A 27908-nucleotide genomic window follows, 5' to 3' on the forward strand; every position below is an offset into this window, starting at 1 on the left:
GTAAATTATGCTCTTTGAGGGGGCACCTGCTTAATATCTTAAATATGCTTGAGTAGGCCTATAATTATTCATCTGTGAATCTGTGGATGAGAGAGAAGCGGCGGTGGTTGTGCATCAGAAAGTGCTCATCGTGATGATGGAGAAATTCTAAAATGTATAGCACACTGCCCTCTACCGCTGCTCATGGCGTTATGCATCGACAGGCGAGTGTTGGCGGTAAGGAGCAGCGTTGTCTTTAAGGTGAAACCCTCTGGCCCACGTGGCTGACAGCACATAGTAAACAAGAGGGGTCAACCCCTTACAGCAGGTCTAAACTTGTCATTTTTAGTATTTTTCTGATTTTTTTATACATTTTGAAAGAAATCGGTAGCTCACATCTTGCTACAAATAATCTCACAAACAAATATTTGTATATATATTTCTACAATATCGATATCGAACGAGTTGATCATGTCGAGTTGATCAACCTATGAAAATTCATTTTTACCGAAAAGTTATAATTAATATTATAGATAGCTGATATTTTGCAACGCGGGCCCGCAGCCAATCAGCGATGGCGCTCGTGTTTGGCGCGCAGCCAATCAGTGAGGGCGCTCGTTGTGAGCGCGCAGCCAATCAGCGATGACGCTTGTTGTGGGCGTTCCCGCCGCTACGTCACCAGGGCCAGGCGAAGACTGGCGGCGCGGCATCGCTCCTGATTTAGCTAACACTGGCTTCGAACCACCGCGACGCCGACTGTATCGTATGGTAATTTACTTTTATTGTCACAGTGCTTTGTCAGTCACCTGGAGATCATTGTGTGTACCGCTAGAGCACGTTCGAGGGGTGTGAGTGAACGTGCCAGTCCGCTTGTTTTCACTTGACGTGTAGCTAAGCTAGTGGAGAGACTAGCTATTGACGTTAGCCTGTGCTAGCGTCGCCTTCCCATTGAGGAAAGTTGATGTGGCGAGTCGACACGTTTTATACACACCACTATGCTGGTTATGCTGGTGTCCGAGACTGTTTTTTTTACAGTGTTGTCATATGTTGGTGTTCATAGTTGACAGTCATGATGCGTCATGTCTGCAGGTTGTGTGTCAACGTGTTGGTCGGTTTATGAAGTGACCATAATAGTAGTGTGACGGTGTTCGAGGAGTTGCGTGGAACTCGGGTCTCCTCTCCTCCACGTTACCCTGTAATTTACACCATCATAGTAGTGTGGAGAACGAGCAGCCTGGAATACGGGTCTCCCTAGCTGTCATCAAGCTGTCTCTGGCTTCATCCACCAGACAGCAGCGGTGTCCATTTATGAGCAGCCAGCGGAAAGCACTCATCTAGGAGGTTCACACAGGAGGCCATGCATGCATGGCCAACACATCTTTTTATTTTTTACGATTTTTACGGTTTTATACTTTTTATTGTAGAGTCAGACAGGCAGGTATGGGAGAGAGAGAGAGGGACATGCAGCAAAGGACTACGTGCAGGAATCGAACCCGGGTCGCTGCGATCAAGAGCCTTAATTGGAACGCGTTCTATCCGGTGAGCCACAGGGGCGCCCCTGGACTACACGTCCTTATCCACATCTCTGTCCTTGGTTTACTAGTTTACATCGACCCAGGAGTTGGTACACCGGAGGGTTTGTTCTGAGGGGCATGACTCCGTCCTCAGAGATGATGTGCTGCTGTCTGGAAATAGACCGGGCTGCTAGTGGTCCTCTGAGGGTCTATATTGAATGGCAAACTGAAGGTTAGAGGTCAGGGTGACGTTGGCTCAGTGAGATCTGCTGCTCAGCAGAACTGAGCATCAACACTAGACCGTGCTTGTTTTGCACGGTTCTGTACAAAAGTGTCCTTCTCGAGCCGCGCAGTAATTGGTTCATCAGTTTGACGTGAAGATGGCAGAAACATTTCCATGTTACAGTATTGACGTCGGGGAGGGGTTCGCGTTTTTGACTTTCTAATTATAGGGCGTTTGTAACGCAAGAGGGGAGGGGATAAAGCGGCAGCAAAGACAGAAGACAGAGCCGAGTGATAGGTGTGGTTCTAATCACCTCCTAAAATACTCTACCCGCTCTGATAGTACAAGGGGCTGTCAGCACTAGCAGAGCTCAGTCAATCATACCCCCCCAGAGAACAAAACGCTACCCTTTGGCATCCCACCTAATCTCCCTTTCTCTGGCATCAGTTCCACGATTCTCCCACACACACACACAGAGCCCGCCCTTCACCCACAGCCTCCTACACTGTGTGTGATTTGTGCACCCAGGGTCTTGACCCGTGAATGTGTCTCCATGGAGTCCGGGAAGGCCAGACGGTGATGGTCTAAAGGGAGTGTCTCGGGCACAGAGGTGCTTGCTCCTGGGGATGTTGCGCTGGACGGTGCACCTGGAAGGAGGGCCGCGGAGAGTCAACCATGCTGCCGTGGCGGTCGGCCACAAGGTGTACTCCTTCGGGGGCTACTGCTCCGGAGAAGACTACGAGACGCTCAGGCAGATCGACGTACACGTGTTCAACTCTGGTGAGTGGCTCCGAGCTTCTTGTATGGTCCACGCAGCAGAGACGGTGGAATTATTCCACATACTCACTATTTAAATGATACCCTATTAGCTTGATTCATTGCAGCATTGAACTGTGTAGCCTTATGTATGATGTATTACAGCCTTATACAAAAGTGTGTGTGTGTGTGTGTGTGTGTGTGTGTGTGTGTGTGTGTGTGTGTGTGTGTGTGTGTGTGTGTGTGTGTGTGTGTGTGTGTGTGTGTGTGTGTGTGGATTGATATAAATATAGGTCTCTCACATTACCACTACATTACTGTTTAAACTATATATGGAGTATGTGCGTTAAGATATTTATTGATACCCTGTGGCCATGTTTTTTTCATTACCTTGTTTTATCAGTAAATACAAAAGTCTTGTAGTCCCCCGAATTGTTTCTTCTCTGAAATGGCGTGTACTCACTAATCCCTTACCCTACAACCCTCCACATACGCCCTAAGCCTTGCATAATGTTACGCTATTTAGCAGGTGTTGAGGACCCTGCTAGCATGGTAGATACTAGCCTGCCTGCTCACTTTCTTTGCCAAGACCTGTTTCATTTCATGAACTTTTTTTTTCAACTTTCCCCAACCAACTCCAACCTTCCTGCTACCTGAATTTTTTAGATATTGAAATGGAAATATATTGAAAAAAAAAGTATATTTTTTAAGCATTGCTTTCTTTTTTTCTTTTTTTTCCTCTACAGAAACAGAAGCATTTAACTTTTTTTTCTTCTATATGTTAAAAAAAAAGTTACAAAAATGGATTGATTTTATGTACATTTTTGAATAAGCTATAGCTATACATAATTGCATTTACCTTTTGTAATGTAAACCTGTTGTGTTTGATCCGTTCTCCAAGCCTTTCTATTTTGTAAGCTCATAGTAATTCAGGCCAGTCACCTGCGCCGTGAGTTTGATTTACCTGTAAAACACAACTCGGAAGTAAAGAAGTTGTTAACAATACTAGTACGTCTTATCAAAATGCTTCGGTTTATTTAACTGGATGAACCGGTTTCCCTTAACTGTCAGTTTGTGCTTGCTTTGTGAGGCCTTATGCAAGACATAGCGTTTACCTACTACCTTGGTCGACTGCCCCACCCCTTCAATGTTATTCTTACCAGAACAAAAGAGACTTTTATACTTTAGCAATCTAGGTTGCCCCCCTCCTGCCCGCCCCCAGTATAATGCCCAAGACATGACGCACAAAATTCTTTTTAACTAATGAAAGCAACCTTGTTCATTGGCAGTGACATAAGAGAACGGTGGTGTCTGTAAGGGCTAGTGTTGTGGCCACTGTAGTTCATGTGTATTTAAATTTACATTTAGGCCATTTAGCAGACGCTTTTATCCAAAGCCACTAACAACGTTTCAACCATTCAAACACCGATGGTGGAGTCAACTACCCAAGCTACAGCCAGCTCGTCAAGAGCAGTTAGGGTTAGGTGCCTTGCTCAGAGACACCTCGACACTCAGCTAGGAGGAGCTGGGGATCGAACTAGCCTTCAGGCTACAAGTCAACCCGCTGTGCCTCCTGAAACAAAAACCAACCCCACTATAGTTAGTTCATGTGTTTCAGAAAGCTGTCTTGATGTTCGTCTCTGTCCTCCACTCTGTGCACACCCAGTGTCTCTGCGCTGGATGAAGCTGCCCCCAGTGAGGACTGCAGGGAGAGAGCACACGCGTGAAGGACCCTACATGCGCTACGGTCACACAGCTGTGCTGCTGGAAGACACCATCTACATCTGGGGGGGGCGGAACGACACGGAGGGCGCCTGCAATGTGCTCTATGCGTTCGACGTCAGTAAGTACCCCTCACCTGCACCCTGTCCCCCTTTTGGTGGTGTGTGCGGCGGCGTCTGCTCCAACCGTCCCAGACACCTGCTTGATGTCGTGGTCGGAGTTTGAAATGGGTTGCAGGAGGACGCAGGTGTTTTCCACCCCTAGTCGGTTCCCGCCGCAGGTTGTTGAAGTGTGGTTCCGCTTTCCGCCTGACACAAATAAAGATTGCCGCTCTGTTTTACGACTTTAAGGACACGTCTGGTTAAACGGCGCGATGCCTCCCCGCTCGCGTAACGCACTTAATCTGTGGTCCCCAGACAGCCACAGATGGTTCACACCCAAGATCTCAGGGACCATTCCTGGGGCCAGGGACGGCCACTCTGCCTGCATCCTGGGGAAGGCCATGTATATATTTGGAGGATACGAGCAGCTGGTCAGTTTACTGCCTTATCCCTCTCTACACCCCCCCCCCCCCCCCCCCACGGTCTTATTTAGTTTAATAGCCCCACTCTTCTTGTTTCCCCTAGGCGGACTGCTTCTCCAATGACATCCACAAGCTGGACACCACCTCCATGGTTTGGACCTTAATCAACGCCAGAGTGAGTCACCAACAGGGATGTAGTTGGGGTTAAAGATAGAGTGGTTCTGATACCGATACTAGTGTCGGAAATTCCTCCGATACTGCCTAAAATGCAGAGGTTTAAAGTCAGAATGGAAAACACGTCATCTCCGACCTACGTGCGTTCAAGCTACCAAGTCGGACATTAGTATATATACCTGTATACTCGGTATCGGCCGTTACCCAAGTTCAGAAATCTGTATTGGGAAGGAAAAACCGGTATCGGAACATCGCTAGTTAAAGATTTGATCTTATCTAATGCAGTGCATTCAGATACATGTCCTCCAGGTGCAGAGATAAATGTCCTTCAGGACCAGTGGTTAAGAATCCCTGCACTGGGATGCTTACAGTAGACGGCGGTTCTAAAGTCAAAGTCACTTGTGGTGGTAGTGAAGTGAAGCCACTTTGCGTTAAGCTTAGCCCGAGGACATTGGCGTTCCTAAAAGTCTGTTCACACAACACAACAACAGTCATTGCTAGGAGGGAATCGCGACGTGTCGGGTTCCCATCAATCAGCAGCAGGCTTGGGAGTCCTTCGACCGCAGCCAGCGGACTGCTACAGACGTGGTCAGCGGTCGCACCACGAGGCCCGAGGCACTTCGCAGTAATGCAGCGATCTGGGTGACGGCCAAGAACCCAAAGCCCATCTGGGGATTATGCTCCCTCCCCTTTTAGGTAACGGGATGAACGATCACATGATGATTAGTGGAAAAATACATAGATGTATGGTTCCCTCAACCGTACATTCTTGTTCCTTCCCGGCTTTGGTTTTAGATTCGATAAAAATATTTTTTTCGTCAAGCAGATTACTGTATTCTGGCTGTAGAAAGATTGGGCTCTGGATCCGGCCCATGAACAAATGTAGTATTATTAGGTTGTTTATATATGTGTTGGTGGATTCAGATTTCCTATGCAAAACAACGTCACTCTCCGTCTCTGTGTTCTTTAAAATTAAGCATTGATTTGGAGCACATAGTCGAAATATCTTATAAGACATACAGAAAAATATAAGCTCTTTCAATATAGAACACCACTCATACGTTGTTGTTTTCTCCAAGTCGCGCAATCTAATCTAGATGCCTGCATGCTATAAAGTAAGCAGAGTGGGCATGCCTGCCTGACTGCATTACAAAGGTACATTTCCTATCGCGGTACTCCTGAAGTTAAAGAGCCCTTTCACCGAACAAGATTTGGCAACACGTTCTGGCCGGATTTGAAGGCACGTGAAAGGGTGGTTCCATGGATAAATACCCGTTGCATTAAAAAAATGCCATTGGCTCTCAAGTGTTAAACCACTTTTTACTAGGCTGCTATTCAGAGAGTGGGCTAAATGTGTTGTTTGAGGAGGAGCCCTACAGCAGTTAGTATCCAGGAAGGTTTATCTTGCATTGCATTCTTATTTTAACCACGTAATCGTAAACTAGAGATCTTCATAATGATGTTCATGCTGATGTTCGTCGACTTGTTGACTAGTCGTTATTGCGCTTGCCAGTAGGTGAATACTAGTCAGTTTTTTCTCTTCTCTTGATATGAGATATGTGCACTATTGCTAGAAATACACATTTAAGAGTGCATGTCGTTTTCCAAAACATAGAATCATCAGTCTAATAATTTCATTTAATCTCATAATTCTAAACAGCGGCCAGTAACGACACCAACAAACTCGTTCACTACGGGCTACTAGTCATAAAAAGACCGTCACCAGGCATATCATCTGACCAGCCGCCAATCAACCCCCATCTGTCTGTCTGTCTGTCTGTCTGTCTGTCTGCAGTCAGGGTCAGGTGCGCTCAGTCAGTCTTTTCATGCCTTCATCGAAATGCCGCGTTATAATTAGGCCTAGATACATGACAATAACCACGTCGGTGTGAACGGCCACGTGCCCCCCGCTGAAGGGGTGAACAGCGGGGCTGTGCACACAACACGGCGCTCCGGACGGGCACCGCAGAAATGTCAATGTTCAGTCCGTCTCACGGTAAAGAAACCGCAAGCCAACAGATTTTATTTACTTGCGTCTTAACCTTTTTACCGAGTTCGAGCGAAGGGAAGCTTGCTTGCCCTCGGTATCTTGAGTGGATTGATCAAATAAATCAGAAGGGGGGAAAAAATCGAACCACATTCCTTCTTCTTCCAAGACTAATATTTATTTAGGATGATTATTTGGATTTTAACTTCCAAAAATAGACAACTGCTATCTGTTTCGTTTGCTTTGACTAGTCAACAAATTTCCGGGAAATGGGCCCTAAAGTAAATACTGACAGCATTTGACAAATCCCTTGTATTTACACTCATGATCCACCAGAGGGCACTGTGTATCTATAGTTGTACCGCTGTCCCCTGCAGGGCGCTCCAGCACGCTGGAGAGACTTCCACTCGGCCACCATCATCGGAACAAAGATGTTTGTATTTGGGGGGCGAGCAGACCGCTTTGGCCCCTTCCACTCCAACAACGAGATCTACTGCAACAAGATCAAAGTGTTTGACACCGAGACCAACTGCTGGCTGAGCAGCCCCTCTGCCCAGCCGCTGCCTGAAGGACGCAGGAGTCATTCAGCGTGTAAGTGGGAGAGACACGTATACAAGGACACTCGCACGCACGGGCACACAGACCGGGACACTCGCACACAGAAGGAAACTCGCACGCACGGACACGTGCACACACGGACACGCACAGAAGCTCACACACAGAAGGACAATCGCACGCACGGACACACGCACACACGGACACTCACTCACACACGCATACAGACACACACACACACTGACACACGCATACACTGACACACACACAGACAGACACAGACACTGACTCACACACATGGACACACACACTCAAGGACACTCATCCAAACGGACACACATGGACAGACAAAGACACACAGACACGACACAAAATATAAAACACACACACTCAAACACACAAATTGTAACACACAAACTTACACTAACACACGCACATGGACCCTTTCAGAGTCCTCGGCGTCTTTTATGTAGCATTTGATGAAGCGACTCGTTCTTCTTTCTCATTCAATTCTATTCTCAAGATCTCCGCCTTCTCATTGTGTCCTCCAACAAGTCCTCGCTCTTCTGTGCACCCATCCAAAGCCATGCGGTGCAAGGCCAAGGAGCTCACGTCTTTCCATCCCTGTGTTTCCATTCAGTTTCCTACAACGGTGAGCTGTTCATATTCGGGGGCTACAACGCGCGTCTGGACCGGCACTTCAGCGACCTCTGGAAGTTCAACCCAGGTGAGGCTCACCGTTTACGGAACATGCCAGATGGTTCCACGCCGTTCCGACTCTCCAGCCCCGACCATTAACGAACGCAGCATAACGCCGCACGTGTTTGTGATGTTCTTCGCCTTTGCACTGTGTTTTAGGCAGTATCGGAGGAATTTCTGTTACTGGTATCAGAACTTTAGTTCTGAGGCTACCTCTCACTGCTGCTGCTGCTGCTGCCGCCGCTAATCTCATCTTCCCTTATGGCTATTACACTGAGATTCCTTCTCTGTTCCCCCCCTCTGTGGCGGAGTTTGTGATGACTATGTGCAGAGATACACCCCAAGCATGCTGGTGCTGGTACCGGCTTGACCCAGTTTCCTCCCTCCTGCTTCGGGAGAGTGCCACCTCCCCTCTTCCCTGTTCCTGCATTTTGCATTGCTGTCACCCTCATCAGATTGGCTAGCTGCAGCTGCCTATGTGTCTGTTGTTGTTTTTATGTGAGTCTGTTTAAGTTATGCAGAAGGAGTGCAGATGTCCTGTGTTGCCAGAGGGGATGTGGATCTCTCTCTTGTCTCTGAGGCCTCTTTCTTGGCAGTATGGAGTTGAGCAAATCCCTTGACGTGGGATTACTGGTGTCAGCCCGTATATTTTAAAATCAAAATGTACAACTTTTATTTTGAAGGGATAAAAAAATAAATAAAACATTGTCGAAGGTCAAACTATTTGGAAATGGGATAAGAAAAAAACACACTGCACTCGCATCCTATAATTCTTCATTATAAGTGATTATGCCGGGCGGATGCCTGAAGCATATTTGCAAGCAGCTCTGCCACCTGTGCCGACGATAAGTCCACCGCATTGGCTGGGAGGGAAACTTATGAAACGACCCTGTTCAGTTTAGTTGCTATGATACGAAGCTGAACGTACAGTTTTGTGCTTTGACGAACACCCCCGCAGTTTTGTTAAAGTTAGTTTCTCTTCTTTCGCAGTGGAGTCCTGTGGACCGCTGGTGACCAAAGTCTTTGTGTCGCGGTCCAGTAATGAGCACTCTTAAGCCAGCTGCCCCACACTGAGCTGCGGTGCAAAAGTCTGGGGCGTTTGTGCCTGCCTAGTTAAAAAGAGTTTGGCATTAATTCCACACTAAATGAGCAATTGAGTTCCCCTCGTTGTGCGTAGGCGTGCACCTGTCCTCACATTTAAAGCTCTAATGCATACCCCCGACACATGCATACATTTAACCAGTGGCTGTCGGCACGTTGAAAGCCGTCCACCAGATGGAGGCAGCTCTCTCGCGGCGTTCCCACCCCCTCGGGCCACACAGACTGTTTCCATAGCGATGTAATGATGCCATGGAGGCTGAGTGTGGAGTGCTTCAGCCGTAATGGAACTTATGAGAGAGACGCGCGCGTCGTCACTCATACTCCAGCTGAAATGGAAGGAAGGGGGTTGTTCATCTACACAACAACAATCGGTCACTGTCCTTGGGGTCCGGTGTTCTTTAAGAGGTGATTTAAGAACAATGCTCAACGAACTGGAGGCTCGATAGCAAACGGGAACAGGTTCATAAAATGCTAATTGATGAGTGGTGTGGCTTCAGCACTGGGGGTTGGTCAGTATTTTATGTATAGGCCTTGACAGCTGCCAGAGCTGTTGAGGGAACCCTCGCCACAATCAGACCAGTGCAGGCCTGTCAGTGTGTCAGTGTCGGAGGTCATATTCATGCTCGACTCTCATTCTGAGTCTCTCTCTCCTGGAACCACAGAGGGCTCCTCCTGGAAGAAGGTGGAGCCCAGGGGGAAAGGCCCGTGTCCGCGCAGGAGACAGTGCTGCTGCATGGTGGGAGATCGCATCGTGCTCTTCGGAGGAACCAGGTGAGAGAGTCCTGAAGTTCGGACCAAGTCAAAACCACTCGGTCCTCTAAACCGTAAACAATCCTCCTTAATAACCAAACAATCATGTTTTTTTGTAACAGAGCAACACGTTCATAGTTCACCCATTTGTATGCTACTTTTTTTTTCAATTTTACCGAACAAGATTTGGCAACACGTTCTGGCCGGATTTGAAGGCACGTGAAAGGGTGGTTCCATGGATAAATACCCGTTGCATTCAAAAAATGCCATTGGCTCTCAAGTGTTAAACCACTTTTTACTAGGCTGCTATTCAGAGAGTGGGCTAAATGTGTTGTTTGAGGAGGAGCCCTACAGCAGTTAGTATCCAGGAAGGTTTATCTTGCATTGCATTCTTATTTTAACCACGTAATCGTAAACTAGAGATCTTCATAATGATGTTCATGCTGATGTTCGTCGACTTGTTGACTAGTCGTTATTGCGCTTGCCAGTAGGTGAATACTAGTCAGTTTTTTCTCTTCTCTTGATATGAGATATGTGCACTATTGCTAGAAATACACATTTAAGAGTGCATGTCGTTTTCCAAAACATAGAATCATCAGTCTAATAATTTCATTTAATCTCATAATTCTAAACAGCGGCCAGTAACGGCACCAACAAACTCGTTCACTACGGGCTACTAGTCATAAAAAGACCGTCACCAGGCATATCATCTGACCAGCCGCCAATCAACCCCCATCTGTCTGTCTGTCTGTCTGTCTGCAGTCAGGGTCAGGTGCGCTCAGTCAGTCTTTTCATGCCTTCATCGAAATGCCGCGTTATAATTAGGCCTAGATACATGACAATAACCACGTCGGTGTGAACGGCCACGTGCCCCCCGCTGAAGGGGTGAACAGCGGGGCTGTGCACACAACACGGCGCTCCGGACGGGCACCGCAGAAATGTCAATGTTCAGTCCGTCTCACGTAAACAATCCTCCTTAATAACCAAACAATCATGTTTTTTTGTAACAGAGCAACACGTTCATAGTTCACCCATTTGTATGCTACTTTTTTTTTCAATTTTATTTGTATAGCCCTTAATCACAGGTAGAGTCTCAAAGGGCTTAACAGGCCACATATTTATTCATTTATGTTTCGTTATCACTTCTGGAGGAGTCTGCTGCGGTTTTACCCCCAAAAGAAACTCACATTTCCCCCCTCGCACACGGGAGTGAAAGCCGAACCAGAGCACAGACGTTTTGCCACCCCATGTTTTCCAGGCCATTAACCTCTCAGATCTTATCTGGCACTACGGCCATGATGACGGTAGTGTCTCCATAAAGCACAAAGGCTGAGGAGCAACGCAACATCCTGTGTAGTTTTAACTGCGTGTACCAAGTGTCCTTTCACCATGGCCTGAGAAGACTCCGGCCGCTGTAGACGGCAGCCTGCGCTATCTCCAGCCCGGGCTGTAAGACGGTAGCTCGGGGTGGGGGAGACAGAGGGCGGGGGGTTGATTGGCTGCTGATCAGATGATATCAGCCTGGGGACGGTCCTCTGATAGACCAGTAGCCGGTATTGTAACGAGATAGTTAGCGCAGTAAGCATGGACCCACATCATGGCTGAGAGCCGGGGGGCTACTGTTATCTGGACGGCGTTATCACCCGAGCCCCCCCCGCTGGGCCAACCTGATAGCACGGATGAGGGGGTCTGTGGATAAGGGTTCCCCCTGAGCCTCGGCGCGTCTCTCAGCCATCAACGGGCCCCCCTCGAGGGCCCCGGCCCCTTTTGCGGGGGCCCGCGCTGCGTCTCCCGCTCCGCTGGGCAGCGGGGCTCAGGGAGCGCGGCGCTGTAATACACAAGGCGTGCGGCTCACCTCAGGAGCCGTTCTGCCTCAGCACATCCATGTCGGGCCCCCTACAGCACGCCCCCTCGTTATTATGGAGCATATTGTTACACTGACCTTTAAGCGGAGAGAGTAAGAACGCTCATTTATGAGGGTGATTTCCATGCATAAATCACCCTGAGAAGTTCATGACAGCGTTTCCCCTATTTGAAACTCTCTGCAGAATAAATAATGCTGCTTGAGGTTCAATCTTTTTAAACAAGAGTGGAAAATTGGCCACTTTGGTAAGCAGGAACCGACGAAAGACGTTTTGTGTTGCAGAGGAGGGAGGTGTTTGTTTGCTTATGACTGCGGATGGCAGGGCTCGGATCCCAGGGTCTGCTCCCTGGGATTAGACCAGGACTCTCCCGCAGAGGTCCTGGTGTCCCATCCCCAGCAGATAGACCCGGGAACGAGGAGTGACTGGGGAGGGAGGGAGGGAGGGAGGGATGGAGCCGTCTGCATGGAGGAAAACACTACGGCACCGAGTCACTTTCTTAAAAAAAGCACGCGAGCCACCAAGCAAATACTGATTCATCGTTTTAAAATACATTATGCAGACCCCCGTCATTGATTTTTTGCTTTGCCTGCACTTATTGTCCTCGCACATAATCCAATATGCAAATTCACTGTGTTTTGGCTTTAAAAGTGTTCCTGGATTGAACGTTTTTGAATGGTACCGGGTCAAGTTAATGAAGTCTTTGAAAACAAAAAAGTGGAATGCTTCTTTGTATGTTATTCCGTGACGGGTGGACGGTCTGCTATGTTTACGAGCGCTAATGGCGCTGAGCTGGGGTTTATTAGGTTAACAGTAGGGCGGAGGGTGGGGGGTGGGGGGGGTACTTTAACTGCTGTTGTTTTAACTGAGTCGTTGAGGAAGTGAGGGCTTGTCCAGCACATCTCTTGCCACTCTGTGTCTACGGTAAGACTTAGTTTCCTGTCCACTGTACACCAGCCTGCACAGTGGGATCCCTGGCAGTCAACCCACACAGCCAGCCCTCCTGTATGGAGTCACCAGTGGACTGGTGTGTGGTTGTTGTTGTTGTGTACCAAGGGACCCACATAAGCCTCTTACGCACACAGGAACAGCCTTAGCCATGCGTAGGCCTGGGGTACACCTCCCCCACTGGTAAGAACGAACTTCCTCATTCAAAGAAAAGGTCTGAATCAAAAGTATTCTATTTAGTCCGCCGATACAGCTTTAATCATTACAGTGTCCTTTATTCAGTTACTCTAAGAACACCATGTCCATGGCAACAGAACCCTCTTTGTGTTTCTTTCTGTGTGCGGGGCCAAGCTAATTAAAAAGTCTGAAGCCTTATTTGTATCTGTCTCAATGAAACTGACGAACGCTGGCACTGCCCTTGGTGAGTTAGCCACCAGACATCTGGCTTGTGTTCTTTACGGCACTGCTCCGTACGGCACTGAGGCCGTCCAGGAAATGGTGTTTAAATTGATAGCTTGATGTTTTCCTGAGAGGGCCGGCCCTTCACTCTGATGCACAGCAGAACCCCTCGGTACATCCTTATTCCCGCTGGGCGATATTTGTTTTAGCCGCAGGAATTTGGTGGCTGATAATTTATTGTCTGACGGAAGAAAATGCAAGGAAAATACAATTGGAATTCCTGTCCTCCCCTTTTCAGGTTTTATGTGATTGCCAAGTGAAGAGGGAAATTGTGGAGTTTTATTTAACGAGTGGCAATCGTAAATAAAACATTTAAATCATATATTCTCTTTGCTCCGAGATTGTCCCAGATCCTTATGTCTTCATTGACCAGCTGGGTTCAAGGGAACCCTTGATGATGTTTATGTTGCACACTGGCCACACTTTTGCATGTTTGCAATAGTTAATTAGTCCAGTTTATCATTGTGGTGTGCATGTTCTTGGGTGTGTGTGTCTGTGCGTGCACGTTCATGCGCGCGCAAGAAAGACACTGGACATTTGTGACAGTCTATTCAGTGCCACTTACACCAGTGTAAACGCCCCTGCTGGGCTGCAGAGAGGCGTGAAATTCTGCCCTTTCACTGATTTATGACCTCGGGGATCGCGCTCTCTCCCGCCCTCTCACGGAGGGCAGCCTGACCCCCCCTAACCCCCTTCCACTCCCCCCCACCCCCGGCCCCTCTGGTACACTCATTTGCAGGGACCTGCTCACTGCCCCATGAGAGCCAAGCATGAATGACTCCACCTGCACTGACCTTCACCTGCCTGTTGAGGAAACACAGGGTCCCCTCAACACACTCTGTCTCGGAGTCACTCGTGCTTCACTCGATCACCAGCTAAGGAGGATACTATATTCTTTAAAAACGCACTCCTTTTTGGCATCCCTCCCTGCTGCTGGGTGTTTCGCTCATTAAGACCGGTAATAAATGTTGAGTTAAGTGCATGCAGTCCCCCAGTCTCCTGTGACCGTTCCCTCCTGGCTGTGTACCGCAGCACCCGAACCCATAATGACCCAGGGCTGGTGCAATAATGCGTGTTTAGTAGTGGGGAGGCTTGTGTGGCTGTGTCCAGAACGGTGGCCAATTAGTATGCTGGAAGCAGAACACAGGAATTAATTTTAAAAGAGCAGGCCTCCTGCCTTGCTATGATTGGCTTCTTCTTATTGATTACAAAATCGAATACTGCTGTTCTTAAAGGAGCAGTTTGTAGGATTTAGTGGCCTCTAGTGGTGGGTTGATGATTGTAGCCAACTGAGTATTCCCCCCCCCACACACCTCCTGACCTCCCTTTCCAACAATGTAGGAGAAGCTACGGTGGTCCTTACTGACCTGTAAGGAGCCAGTAGTACCGTACTTCAAAAATGGCGACATCGTCAGCGACAACATCAAGTGATGAGGTTCCTTGATCGATTCATCAATTGTGTTTAGTCGGTAAAACCATTGGTTATAGCTTACAAGAGAAATGGCAATTATCTTTTAAACCGCGTCCCCTCTACAGCAGTTCTTGGCTGCTGTAGACACAGGTCGGCCTTGTGGAAGAGGTCCCTCAATGTAGCTATTAAAAGGGTTCAGTTGTAGGTAAAGATAACTAAATTCTTATTTTCATGCGATTACACACTAATTAAAACATATTTATGTTTGCCAAATCGGTTTCCCGAAATGCGACTAAATTATTCACATTGGACCTTTTAATACCTCCGCTTTATTCCCAGGCAGTTATTTCAATGCTACCAAAGCCAGTCGACTTTATACAGGAGTATGACTGGCGGATAGTGTTTCGCCGGACCGTAATGCAGCCCCTCCAAGGCTCAGCTACGTCTGTTAAACATATTAGGGAGAGGGTTTTTCTCTCCCTGCCTTTTTAAAATTTCATTACCGGCGATGCCAAAAGGGCCGCTATGCCGTGTAATCATCTCCTCTCCTCGGCACACTGTCCCCTGGTGAGAGCGCAGGCCCTTATCTAATCCCCCAAACGGAGGTCCTGTTCATTCCTCCTCTGTTTCCCTCAGACACTGAGCAATGAGTCTGCTCTTACCAAAGCCCCCAAGATCCTGACCCTCCCTGCCTCATCGCGTGGTGGTGGTGGTGGTGGTGGTGGTGGTGGTGGTGGTGGTGGTGGTGCTCTGATGAAGCATTAAACCGACAGCAAGCCACACAACACAAGTCCCTTCCAGGACCACAGCTACAATACTTTACGAATGAATAATTGTACCCTTATTATTATTATATATAAATATAATTATTGCAGGCAATTATGTCCCCTTTGTCATACTTAATTTTTCTGTGAGGATGATTATGAAACGTGAAACCCTCAAACGACAAATATCACGAGGGAAGCGCTGGGTGTAGTGTTGAATGTAAACACCGCTACAGTGAGCAGATGCGCCACGTGTTTATGTGGTTCATAAGTGCCTACGTCAATAATCACGGGTCACGATTCACTTGGCTTCGTTCAGCGTCTAATTGGGTTCGATAATTGGTCTGTATAATGATGTGTGCTGGAAGGCGGTGCAATGCAAGAAAGAATGGAGCGTCTCTCTGCTACGGCGTCGCTGAGAGTCTAATGTCCAACAGCACTAGACTCTCACTGGACTGCAGTCAGCCCTGTCAATACACTCGCTCATGCAGGATTCTCTGTGTTTCCCCTGTCCACCAGACCTCATGCAAGCTAGTCGCACACATTCTGGCACACAGTTTGTGGACTTACTTGAGCCCACCCTCCCCCCCGTTCATGTAATCCCCATGCAACAGGGGAGTGGAGACTGCAGGTAGTGACTATTTAGGGTGGGGGGGGTGGTGCTAGGCTTTGCCGTGTCCCCTAGAGTCTGTGGAGGACCACATAGGGGGTAATCCTCTTCGTAGCCAAAACAGCCAGGACTTCGGCCCTGGTGTCTAACCCACCCGGCCGAGGCCTGACATTTAATCAGTGTGAAACCTCACACTTTTCTCACACGTCTGCGTTCAGATCAGCCAAGGGCCTGATCGAGTTATGGCGGTCTCTGAATCCGAGCGCTGGTGAGGTGGTACGCTAGGGTCACGAGCGTCCACAGAGCCCCCTACACGACCATATAGCGCCTTATCAGTGGCTCGTTGGCCCGGTGTTATGGTAGTCCAGCTGGCAAGAGCGTGGTATATTATCGCTGTTTAGCCTGACGGTTCAAAGGTTAGACCAAACACAACACGGCCCGGGCAGCGCTAATCTACCAGCACTGTATTTTCTCGCCTGTCATGGAATCCACTGCACTCGACGCAGAGCTGTGTTCGCACCTCTACTCTATAGTCAGTGGTTCTTTGCCTGTGCTTGTTTAAGGAGAGTCAATCTGCCTATTTGTGTGTGTGTGTGTGTGTGTGTGTGTGTGTGTGTGTGTGTGTGTGTGTGTGTGTGTGTGTGTGTGTGTGTGTGTGTGTGTGTGTGTGTGTGTGTGTGTGTGTGTGTGTGTGTGTGTGTGTGTTGCATTCCCTGGTTAGATATTATTCACATAATGTAGAATCACAATGTGTGTGCGGAACCCTTGTTGAAGTGTGTGTTTTCGAAGCCTTGTTGAAGTGTGTGTTTTGAAGCCTTGTTGGAAGTGTGTTTGTGTGTTGCGCCCACACACACAGGCTTATCAGTGGTTGTGCGTGTGTTACACCTGAGGCACAACTTGTCAGACAGCAGAGTTGACCCGGGCAGGATACAGGGCGCCCCGCACGTGGCCAGGTCCGGACCTCTGGGCCGGGCGGGTCGGCTGTGATTTACTCTTCAAAGACATGCGGCCGATAGTATCTCATCTGCATCTTAACCCTCCTTAACCTACCGTCAGCCTGTATACGTTCAGGTGTCAAAGGGCCCAGAGGTACACAGAGGCTCAAATAAACAGCCTGTCCCGGTGACGCCTGGGGTTGTCAAGGGTAACCCACTGACAAGAGGGACCATGTTCGGACCAGTACTTTACTTTACTTTTTATGTATTCTTGACACAGAACAAACATACATGTGTGTTTTGTGTGTTGATGATTGTTGAAGAACACCCCCCCCCCACACACACACGCGCACACACACACACCTTTTCATATTTCTGTGCAATCTAACAACAAAGTGTAATCTAACCATATCTCATCTTATCTTAACACAAAGCCAAACTGCTATTCGATATCACAGAAAACCTCAGGCCAGGGAGTAACCGAGCAAATGCATGTCGCCTTTTTGAAGTGGGGGGGGGGGGACTTTGTTCTAGGTGAGGACAACACCCAGGCTCAAGACGGCCTCGGTTTATAAATGTAGGAAGCGTCGCTGTGCTGCCGCTCCACTGTAGTTTCTGAACATAGTTTCTGAGTTATGTATTCTCGATGGAAGTGATCGGTAGATGTTTCTTTGTGGAACTTTCTCTCCTGGGTGGCTCCCAGGGAAATTGCCTTCAGAGGTGTTGATGCAGTGGCGGTTCGTTGGACGGACACTTTCAGATTTGCCTTCATAACCGCGGCCCTGAAAACCAAATGCATGAGTCATCTCATTATTAGATTTTGGCAGTTGATGGTTTCGCTTATGCTTTCCTCTCGCGACGTGCTCCCGCTGCACGGAGAATGCCGGGGATCGCAATTTGAGACGCAGATTCCCGGCAGCTACCTCCTGCCTTCTCGGGCCTAATCTGTAGCCAGGCCTCTCTCTCTCTCTCTCTCTCTCTCTCTCTGGGAGAGCCAGTGTTGGCTCATGTCTAGGCGTACGTGGAGCTTAGAGTCTGCTCCACTGCTGGTCTTAATCCACCGCCCAGTCGCTGCACAGGAGGGGGCACAGATAACTAGGTGAGACTAGGTGTGACTGCTGATATTACAGCAAGGGATGGAATGCATGCATCTGTCTGTCTGAAACAAGAGCTGCAAATGTTACCTGTTGGCCCACAAGGTTTGGAATGACTTGTAGGGATATAACTAAATAGTGGACTCGGATCCTCTGTGTCCCCTGGAAGTGTGAATATACTGAACACCATTCAATCCTTTCATGATTGAGGCATGTCAGATTATCTCGGTTAAAGCAAGTGAATATTAAAACCATGAATTTTTACTAGCATTTCCTTGCATGTTAATCAACCCTGACGAGGCTGCGCACGGCACAAGGATAATTGAATCAATCGGTGTCCCCCTTTTATCCAGCCGTCGTCTTCCTCCTGTCGTCATGGGCGACCACTCGGTTCAACAATATCCCCGGGCAATTAACCGCGGAGGACTTCAGTGGTTCACACATCAGTGCTCCGTGGCACCGTTGCTTGAATGGGTGTTTATTTCAGGAGCTGTTTGATGCCCGCGTCTGGGCCCCGCAGATACCACTCTCCTCAGGAAGTTGTAGCGTGTGATGAGTTCCTGTCGGCGACGAAAGGGGCCCCGGGGACACCTGACAGGAAGTGAAGAGGGGGACAGGAAGTAGAACGAGGGGACGACTTAATGAAGCGGTGGAAGGGGCCCCCGTCCGACGCCGTCGGTCTGGACCGGGGAGTGCGTCGTCCTGCCCGATGACCCAGCCTTTGTTTTGTTTTGCTCGACACATTTGCGTTACGGCGGGGAGGGCGTTTACCGGGGGAAGTTGTTGGGTGCATTGGCAGCGGCTGGCAATTCCTGGAGACACTGGGGGAGTCCTTTTTAGACCGTTTCCCAGGCTCATTGCCGCTCCCTCGTTTAGTTTTAGGGTCGGCGGTTTAGTGCTTTGCTATAAGGGTTTATTTCAGGCCGCACCGGGGTATGGGGAGATGGGGGTGTGAAGTGTGCAGACCAGCGACAGTGAAAGCAGGCTATGGGGTGGGATGGTGATGGGAGGGGGGGGAACACACACACACACACACACACACACACACACACACACACACACACACACACACACACACACACACACACACACACACACACACACACACACACACACACACACACACACACAGCACGTTCATTCAGCGTTGTTTAAAACATCACCCAGTGTTATTTTAGTGGGGGGATGGGTGTCATTGCCCCCCCCCTCTCCTCAGAGTGGAGATGCAGGGGCTGCTCCAGCAGAAGGGGAGGGGCCGACTCACACCTAATGATACTTTGCTGATCGTGTAACAAAGTGACCCTATTAAAACACCAGGGCCTCCAGATGACGTCGCACCCGGGGGTCGTTCCCGCCCCCCCCGGACGCACTGGCCAGTCGGCCTTGCTCCTCACGACGTTCCTGGTCCATCTCTTAATGCCCCCTTCCTCCTGTCTTCCGGAAGGGGTCGATGGCGCGTGACGCCCGGCTTACATTCCTGCTGGATCTCGCACCCCAGACCAACTCTGGGGCCCGTCCCGCGAGACGCCACCCTCCGCTTCTCTGTTGATCCTGTGGAAGCATCCCCCCCCCCCCCCCCCCCCCCGCCTTATCTGGCTTTCCTTTACACATCAGGGCTTGGCTCACTACTGCAGGAGTTGTATTGCCTCGGCATTGAGCTCTTTGAGGACGCTAACTATATAGTCGTTACTCAAAGGGGTAGCATTATTGTTGCACTGATGCTAAGTATAGACCCTCTCATCTCTTCTTTTGTTGTTTTGCTACCATGGCATCGCTCTTCTAAGAGTCAAAGAAATCACCCTCTTCAAATGAAGCTACAGCAAGTGTCAGTGCTGATATAAATGGTGGTTCTGTTCGTGGTTGTGTGTTTTATGAGTTTGGGAACGAAAGAGAAACGTGTGGTGGTAGAACCAGAACAGGTTAGTCCATTTGTCCTGTTTAACCATCCTCATCTCCCCAAGAGACGGGGGTTCAGTGTGTTTCAACAGTGTGGCGCGTGGCATCCCTGAACAGCACTCAACAGCGGTTCAAGGCTTAATTTGCTTATTTGATTTGTTCTTCTTCCTTGGTCTGTGATAATAAACCCCGGCAAGGTGTTTGGCGGTCGCGTAGCTCTTGTTGTCTTTACAAAGCACCCGTGTCCTTAGGAGGATATTAGGGGATCAGAGGCCACCCTCCATTAAAGGGCCATACCAGCCATCCAGAACCTTGGGTCAACATGCACAAATGCATTCATTCATTACAGCCAATTCCAGTGTCACTTTGAACAGGCTGCAGGTCTTAGCGATTTTTACATTCCTTGACAGTGGAGATTCTTGTGAAATTGTGTTTTTCTTTTTCTGAGAAGGAGTAACATGGCTTGTTCGACGATGATCTTCACATTTTTATCACCCACAAAAAAAAAAAAAACACCTGGATGGAGGAACGTGTTTGGAAATGAATAACCAAAATGCTTGTTTTGTACAGTACTGTAGTGATAAGGTGAATAAAGTGAACTCTGAGCACATGCTGTTCAGTACACACTAGGAGACAAGACAGTGTTGTTGATGTATGTGTGTGGTGGGGGGGGGATAGGAGGAGGAGGGGATTGTTGTTGCCCCAGAGGGTGATGGGGGGGGGGGGGGGGGGGGGGGGGGTTCTGTAAAAGGCTCCCGATGTAACCTGGGTGCATCACCTCCTGGGGTGAGCAGCAGAGGGGTGTGTGTGTGTGTGTGTTTGTGTGTGTGTGTGTGTGTGTGTGTGTGTCTTTGGTGGGAGGGTGTGTGTGTGTGGGAGGGTGTGTAATGACTTCCCCAGCTGGCCCCCACGGGACCGCCGGGCTCGTGCTCTGCGCCTCTCCGGGCCGCTTTAAGGCACGGCCGTGTTTGTTTAGGCCAGATTAGCCACGTAAAGCCCTTACAACATCCTGAACACGCAGGCCGCGCCGCGGCCACGGACTCCACCGCGGAGAGAGCGGGGCACAGATTGGCTGAGGATGAGACGGAAGCTGGAGGAAGAGTTGGTGCAAGAGATGGGTTTGGGAGAGAGAGGGGGGAGGGAGGGAAGGAGAGAGAGGGGGGGGGGGGGGGGTGAGAGAAAGACGCTATTGTTCTTTTTGCAGCAAGAAACATTCGTTAATGTTAGAAATACAAGATTGAATAAGATGTAAGAAACCTTCAAAACACAATGATGGATAAAGCCTTAAAATTAAGATCAACACATATTGGTGATAGGAGTAGGGCCCAAGAGGTCAATTTATTTAAGAAAGTAAATTTGCAAGTAAAAAACTAGGACTTTATATTCTGGTCAATTTGGTATATCTATATTTATGGCTTCCTCTATGTTGGTGTAAAGTAAGATGTAAATGTATGGCACTTTGCTCCTGGCAGTCTACTCTGTACCTGCCGTTGTCTGAGGGGCGGTGATCACATTCCTCATACAGGTCAGCATTCCTCTTTTACTGGCCATGCCGTCCCCTGGACTTGCCAATTTAGGAGAACAAATTGCAACGCCCCAATGTATTCCCCCGGGGACCCCGGTCCAGCTGGCTAAATTATTCCTCAGTGATGCCCCATGGGCTCCACTTGCTCTTAACGGTTTGTGCGAGGGCAACAGTGTATATTAAAATGGCCCCCTGGGTATTACACGCCCATGACGACTATGCATTGTCCCTTAATCCAAACAGGTTTCAATTCTGCCCGCTGCATCTGGAAAACACCTATTGGTGTGTCACTGCTGCTCTGGGAGGGGTAGGGGGGGGCTGGCTGTTCTAGAGTCTAGCTCTGATGCAAAGCGATGTGGAGCGGACAGCAGGGAACAGTCGGTTAGAGAGAGGGATGTTTGAGATATGAGCAAGTTAAGATGTCTAATTTATCATGCCAGGCTGCAACAAGCTGGGAGACAGGTGTGTGTGTGTGTGTTTATGCTTTTGTGTGTCTGTGTTTGGATGTGTGTGTGTGTACTTTCGTGTGTGTGTGTGTGTGTGTGTGTGTAGGACGAGCAGGAAACAGATGTGCAGTGATAGCGCTGTCTGAGGGAGAGAGGCTATCTGCAGAGGCCAGCTTGCCGTCTCAGCGTGGCGCTCCACTTCCTGTTGGGCTAATGTATGGCGGGGGCCTGATAAGGAGGCCAGACCAGACCACTATATTATGCTGATCATTATTGTCTAGTGGTCGTCCCCCCCCCCCCTCCAACGTCTTTGATTCACGGGGCTCCTGTTGTACTTGGAGAGATTAATGTATTGTATGCCCAAACGAAGGAAGGTATTCGAGAACCGTTATTGAGTTCTTCGTGGGTCCCTCTTTGATCATTAGACGTAGCAGGTGATTCCCTCTTTGGTGTCGTTGTTGATCCTACTTAATACCTTAAGTACCGACGATGACTTTATGACGATGAATACACAATCCCTTCGTTCCTCGCCTTTAAACCAGCTCTTTACATGCATCATTGTTCTGTCGGCAGCCTCTTCGTCTTGTATATAAAGTTTTCTGCGGAGTTCGACCCTCTCATCAACCATGATAAGAGTCCCGCTAATGCACCAGGAAGTGACACAGGAAGTAGAAGGAGGAGGTCAGAGTGTACTTCCTGGCGTGGCCTTACACCCGGGGAGCGAATGCAATTTTCTCGGTGTGTGCCACATCTCTGTGTTTACCTCCGTGGAGTGACAGCTCTCTGACCCCCCCCCCCCCTCCCGTCTCAAACCCCTCTTTCGTTTCAGCCCCTGTCCGGAGCAAGGGATGGGTGATGAATTTAACCTCATGGATCACTCAGACCTGTACATCCTGGACTTCAGTGAGTACTGCTCGTCTGTTCTGCTTCGTGCTGCTCATCCACAACCAGCCCCCCCCTCCAGTCATGTGTGCCTTCCTCAACAATTTCATGTTTTTATTTAATTGTTTATACAAGTGGTTCTATGAACATCCTTACTGTACCGACGGCGATATACATACATTTTCTCTCTCTTCTGACAAATGTTCTTATTTTAAGTTGCTTTGGAGAAAAGTGTCTGCAAAATTTAAATGTACTAGATTTCACTTTCATGCATTTTTGGGGCAAATTATAAAGCCATAAATTAAGTATATTTTTAGTCTAAGGGTACCTTGCCCAGAATGCGACATTGTTATTTATAATGCCATGTCCAGCGTCTTTTAAATAAAATAGCTGTATTGAATCTAAACCCCTAAAGTATATGTCTGACGTAGACTTTCGACTAAAACAATCCAATAACCGCGAGTGTTTCTCCACATTTATGGGGGAGGATGCGGTCTTTCACTTTGGGTCCATATATACTTTCTCCTTCCACTGTCTGAAACAGTGTCCGAGTCCAACCCTCCCCTTTACTCTGAAGCTAAAAATAAGCGGTTGATAACTGAAATATATATAAGGCATAATTAGTGTTCAGCGTCCTCCATTACTTATGTCCCAGCCGCTGCTCCGGTCTCCCGTGGTACCAAGCTGTCTCATCCCTCCCCAGGCTTGGCGGGCCTGGCCTTGGCCCGGTTTCCCCCTCCTCCTCCCTCCCTCCCCTCAGAACGCTCCAAATAGAGCCGTATCCTGTCAGGGGCGGAGTGTGTGGAGGGCCGGTCAGACGTCAGAGCACACGTTTGTGTGTGTGTGTTCTGGGGGAAAATAAATAAATCAAAGGAAAGTGACACACAGAGCGCGTAGAGCCCCCCCCTCCGCGGTGCTCAGTGCAGCGTGGCGGTCGCGTGCCTGCCACCCTCTACCCCCTGGGGGGAGCCCACCTTATGGTGCAGGTGTAGGGGCCACAGAGCTGCTGCTCCCGAGGATAAGAGCTCAAGGGGAGGCGCTGTCATTCTGTTTTTGTCTTGTGGTGCGAAATTTGTAAAAGAAGTGTGTGCGTGCATGTTGTGTGCGTGTGGATATGTGTTCTTCTGCGAGTGTTTGTGTTGGGTTATGGTGTGTGTGTGTGTGTGTGTGTGTGTGTGTGTGTGTGTGTTCCTGTTCGTGTGTTATATCCTTTATTCCCCCTCTCCAGATCTACAATAAGCAGAGCATGCTGTTCCTATCACGCAGACCTTTCCAGCCCTAATTAGCTGTCTCCTTCTCGTTAACAACCTGACCGGACTCAGCCGCCGCTGTATTTATAGATGCCCTCTTTTGTTCTCTGATTTATTTTTTCTCTTCCTCTTGACCCCTTCTTCTTCCAGGCCCTAATCTGAAGACATTATGCAAGATGGCAGTAATTCACTACAGTCTGGAGCAGTCGGGGCTCCCACATGACATCAGGTCAGACACCTCCTCCAACAGCCACAGGCATCACATCCACCGGCATAGCATCACATCCATGAGCATCACATCCACCGGCATGAGCATCACATCCACCGGCATGAGCATCACATCCACCGGCATGAGCATCACATCCACCGGCATAGCATCACATCCACCAGCATGAGCATCACATCCACAGGCATGAGCATCACATCCACCGGCATGAGCATCACATCCACCGGCATAGCATCACATCCACCGGCATAGCATCACATCCACTGGCATAGCATCACATCCACTGGCATAGCATCACATCCACTGGCATAGCATCACATCCACTGGCATAGCATCACATCCACTGGCATAGCATCACATCCACTGGCATAGCATCACATCCACTGGCATAGCATCACAGCCACTGGCATGAGCATCACAGCCACTGGCATAGCATCACATCCACTGGCATAGCATCACATCCACTGGCATAGCATCACATCCACTGGCATAGCATCACATCCACTGGCATAGCATCACATCCACTGGCATAGTATCACATCCACTGGCATAGCATCACATCCACCGGCATAGCATCACATCCACTGGCATAGCATCACGTCCACTAGCATAGCATCACATCCACTGGCATAGCATCACATCCACTGGCATAGCATCACATCCACTGGCATAGCATCACATCCACTGGCATAGCATCACGTCCACTAGCCTACCATCACATCCATTAACATAGCATTACGTCCACTAGCATAGCATCACGTCCACTAGCATAGCATCACGTCCACTAGCATAGTATCACGTCCACTAGCATAGCATCTCATACACTAGCATAGCATCACATCCACTATCCTAACATCACAGCCACTAGCCTAACATCACAGCCACTAGCATCACAGCCACTAGCATAGCATCTCATACACTAGCATAGCATCACATCCACTATCCTAACATCACAGCCACTAGCCTAACATCACAGCCACTAGCCTAACATCACAGCCACTAGCCTAACATCACAGCCACTAGCCTAGCATCACAGCCACTAGCCTAGCATCACATCTACTAGCCTAGCATCACATCCACTAGCCTAGCATCACATCCACTAGCATGACTTAAACATCACATCATCCCACATCCCGTAGCATGACTTAAACATCACATCATCCCACATCCCGTAGCATGACTTAAACATCACATCATCCCACATCCAGTAGCATGACTTAAACATCACATCATCCCACATCCAGTAGCATGACCATAAGGAAATGTCTGGCAGCCGTCTGTTAGCTGGTCTTGGATTTGTTCCAGCACAACGGGTCAAATTCAACGCTGTTCAATTAGAGTGCATTTAAGCTTGAGAATCCGGTGTCTTACTGCTGGCCCAGCCTGCACATCGATGGGCCTCGGGCTGAGAGCGTTTGGAGAGTATTTAACAACCATTCCCTCAGACGTAAACAGCTTTTTGTACCTAAGCTCTCAATTACATGTTGTTATATGTGTTCATATATTGGAGGTTACTCTTCAGATTTTAAACAAACAATATAATTACAATCACTCAATTATTTATGGATTCATTATCACATTTAACACATTTCTAGATTTCTGGGGGAAAAAAAGCTATATTGTAAGGGACCATGGTAATCTCCAATTAGTTGTTGCAAGAATGAACATAATCCTCCTGTTCAGCACGATTCAGAACCAACGCATTTGTGGCCAGGCCGAGTTCTGTTCCGCGGGCCTGGTACCCCCACTATCCAGCCCCAGTGGGCCAATCCCAGCCCCCCGTCCCAGGAAGACACAAGCAACCCTTAGAACAATCTCTCCCCAAGTTGCATAAATTGCCTTCACAGCTGATCCTCCTGTGTGTGTGTGTCTGTGTCTGTGTGCGCGTGTGCGCTCTATGTTTACGCGGGGGGGGGGGTGGGGGGGGGGTTGTCGCGTGACGCCCTGGGGCCACTCGATACGACGTTCCCCGCCCCCTCTGCTCCTCCCCGCTCCGACACGGCGGCTGTGCCACCTTGCACAGCGTCCTCTCCGGCCCTGGCAGTTGTGTTTCTAACCCTAAGAGGCTTTTAGAGGGGGGGGGGGGGGGGGGGGGGGGCAGGGGGGTCAGTAAGGGTCTCGTTGACTCCCCTTGCCCCTCATGGCCCCCTCTCAGCACCACACACTCTGACAACGCACACACACAGCGCCGGAGCGAGCAAGAGAGAGGGAGGGGGTGTGAAACCAGAGCCAGTGATAACAGCGTGAGGCCTGACCTCTGACCCCCCCCCCCCCCCCCCCATCAGGTCGGCACTAGAGCTGCTTGTCAGTCCGCGCTCCTGGTTCTTGGGTTACCACGGGGACCCGCCGATCGCTCTCCCCACTCGCTCACTGTCGCTGTCACATACACATGCACACACTGGGAGACACGCACACGCAGAGACGCTCGCGCGCAGAGACACGCGCACAGAGACACGCGCTCACGCACACACACACAGAGGCCCGCGCGCAGAGATGAACGCACTCACCTGCGCAGAGATGCATGCAAGCACACACGCGCGGAGAGATGCACGCACACACATGCGGAGATACTCGCGCACACGCACACAGGTTGAGTGGGAGTGGAAATCTCTGCACGAAATGAAGCTTTCATTTCATTAGCATCTGGTTGGGAAACAAATATCTGATCGTCCCCGGCACGTTTCATTAAGAGTCGTGCGATGGACCCCCTTTTAATTAAAGACCTAAGCACTTCCAAAGGTCAGGCCACGATCACTGAATTCTGTCCATTTAATTCGAGGAAACCTCTCGCTGACCTGTCTTCATCGTTATTTTCTCAATCCCTTCATATCAGTGGTGACTTTTCATCCCATCGTTTCCCTACATCAGCGCAGTTAAATGACAGCACCAGCCTCATATAACGAAGCCACGGTCTGTACTGGAGTCTCATGCTGCCCAGGTGGGTCCCCACAGAGAGACTGTGGGGACCCACCTGTATGTGTTCCCTGCTTGCGCTCGCCAAACGCCAAACGCTCCACGAACGGCCGCTAACCCTACCGCTTCTTTCACTTCTCTGTAGATGGGAGCTGGCTGCCATGACAACCAACAGCAACATCAGCAGGCCAATCTTCTCCTCTCATGGCTGAGAGCAGCCATCACGGAGCAGACCCCAGACTGCCTTCTGCCCTCCGGGACCCGGGGACACCTTAACCATCGACCGGGGCTCTAGCGGAGGACTTCTGTCGTCGGTATTACTCAACTCTTTGGTTCGAGACTGGAGTTATTTTCCACATTGGATTTTCGTCTCTGCAAACTATTTTTTTCTTCTTGTTTTTACTTTTTCTACACAAACAAACAAGACAAGCTCAAGGATGAAAAAAAGAAAACGGATAAAAGTATCCTTGTTTTGGAAGAATTAGAAACACATCTGCTAACAAAATGATTTTTCTAAGGGTTGCTGACTCAAGGGTGCTTTTGAGAACTCGGTTCGAACCACCTCCTCCCCCATCTCCTCCGCTCTCTGTAGAGATCCAATCAAGCCTATGATAATCCTGGACTCCTCCACAAGCACATGAAGAAGAAAGTCCACCCTAAAGGTCTTCTGTACTAACCTCTCATCTCTGCAGAGGGGGGGGGGG

At 49.2% G+C, this 27908-nt stretch overlaps 1 protein-coding gene across 1 annotated transcript; it reads left to right on the top strand.

Annotated features, from left to right (window-relative positions):
- Positions 1-661: 661 nt before the first annotated feature.
- On the top strand, positions 662-27908 carry klhdc3 (kelch domain containing 3). Its single transcript, XM_056608971.1, has 11 exons — positions 662-747; positions 2245-2496; positions 4139-4315; positions 4611-4726; positions 4821-4892; positions 7256-7469; positions 8074-8160; positions 9896-10004; positions 22763-22836; positions 24216-24294; positions 27350-27908. The coding sequence occupies exons 2-11, from the start codon at positions 2343-2345 to the stop codon at positions 27414-27416; spliced, it is 1149 nt and encodes a 382-aa protein (XP_056464946.1). The 5' UTR covers positions 662-747; positions 2245-2342; the 3' UTR covers positions 27417-27908.

Source organism: Gadus chalcogrammus, chromosome 15 (assembly GCF_026213295.1).
Source record: "Gadus chalcogrammus isolate NIFS_2021 chromosome 15, NIFS_Gcha_1.0, whole genome shotgun sequence".
NCBI lineage: Eukaryota > Metazoa > Chordata > Actinopteri > Gadiformes > Gadidae > Gadus > Gadus chalcogrammus.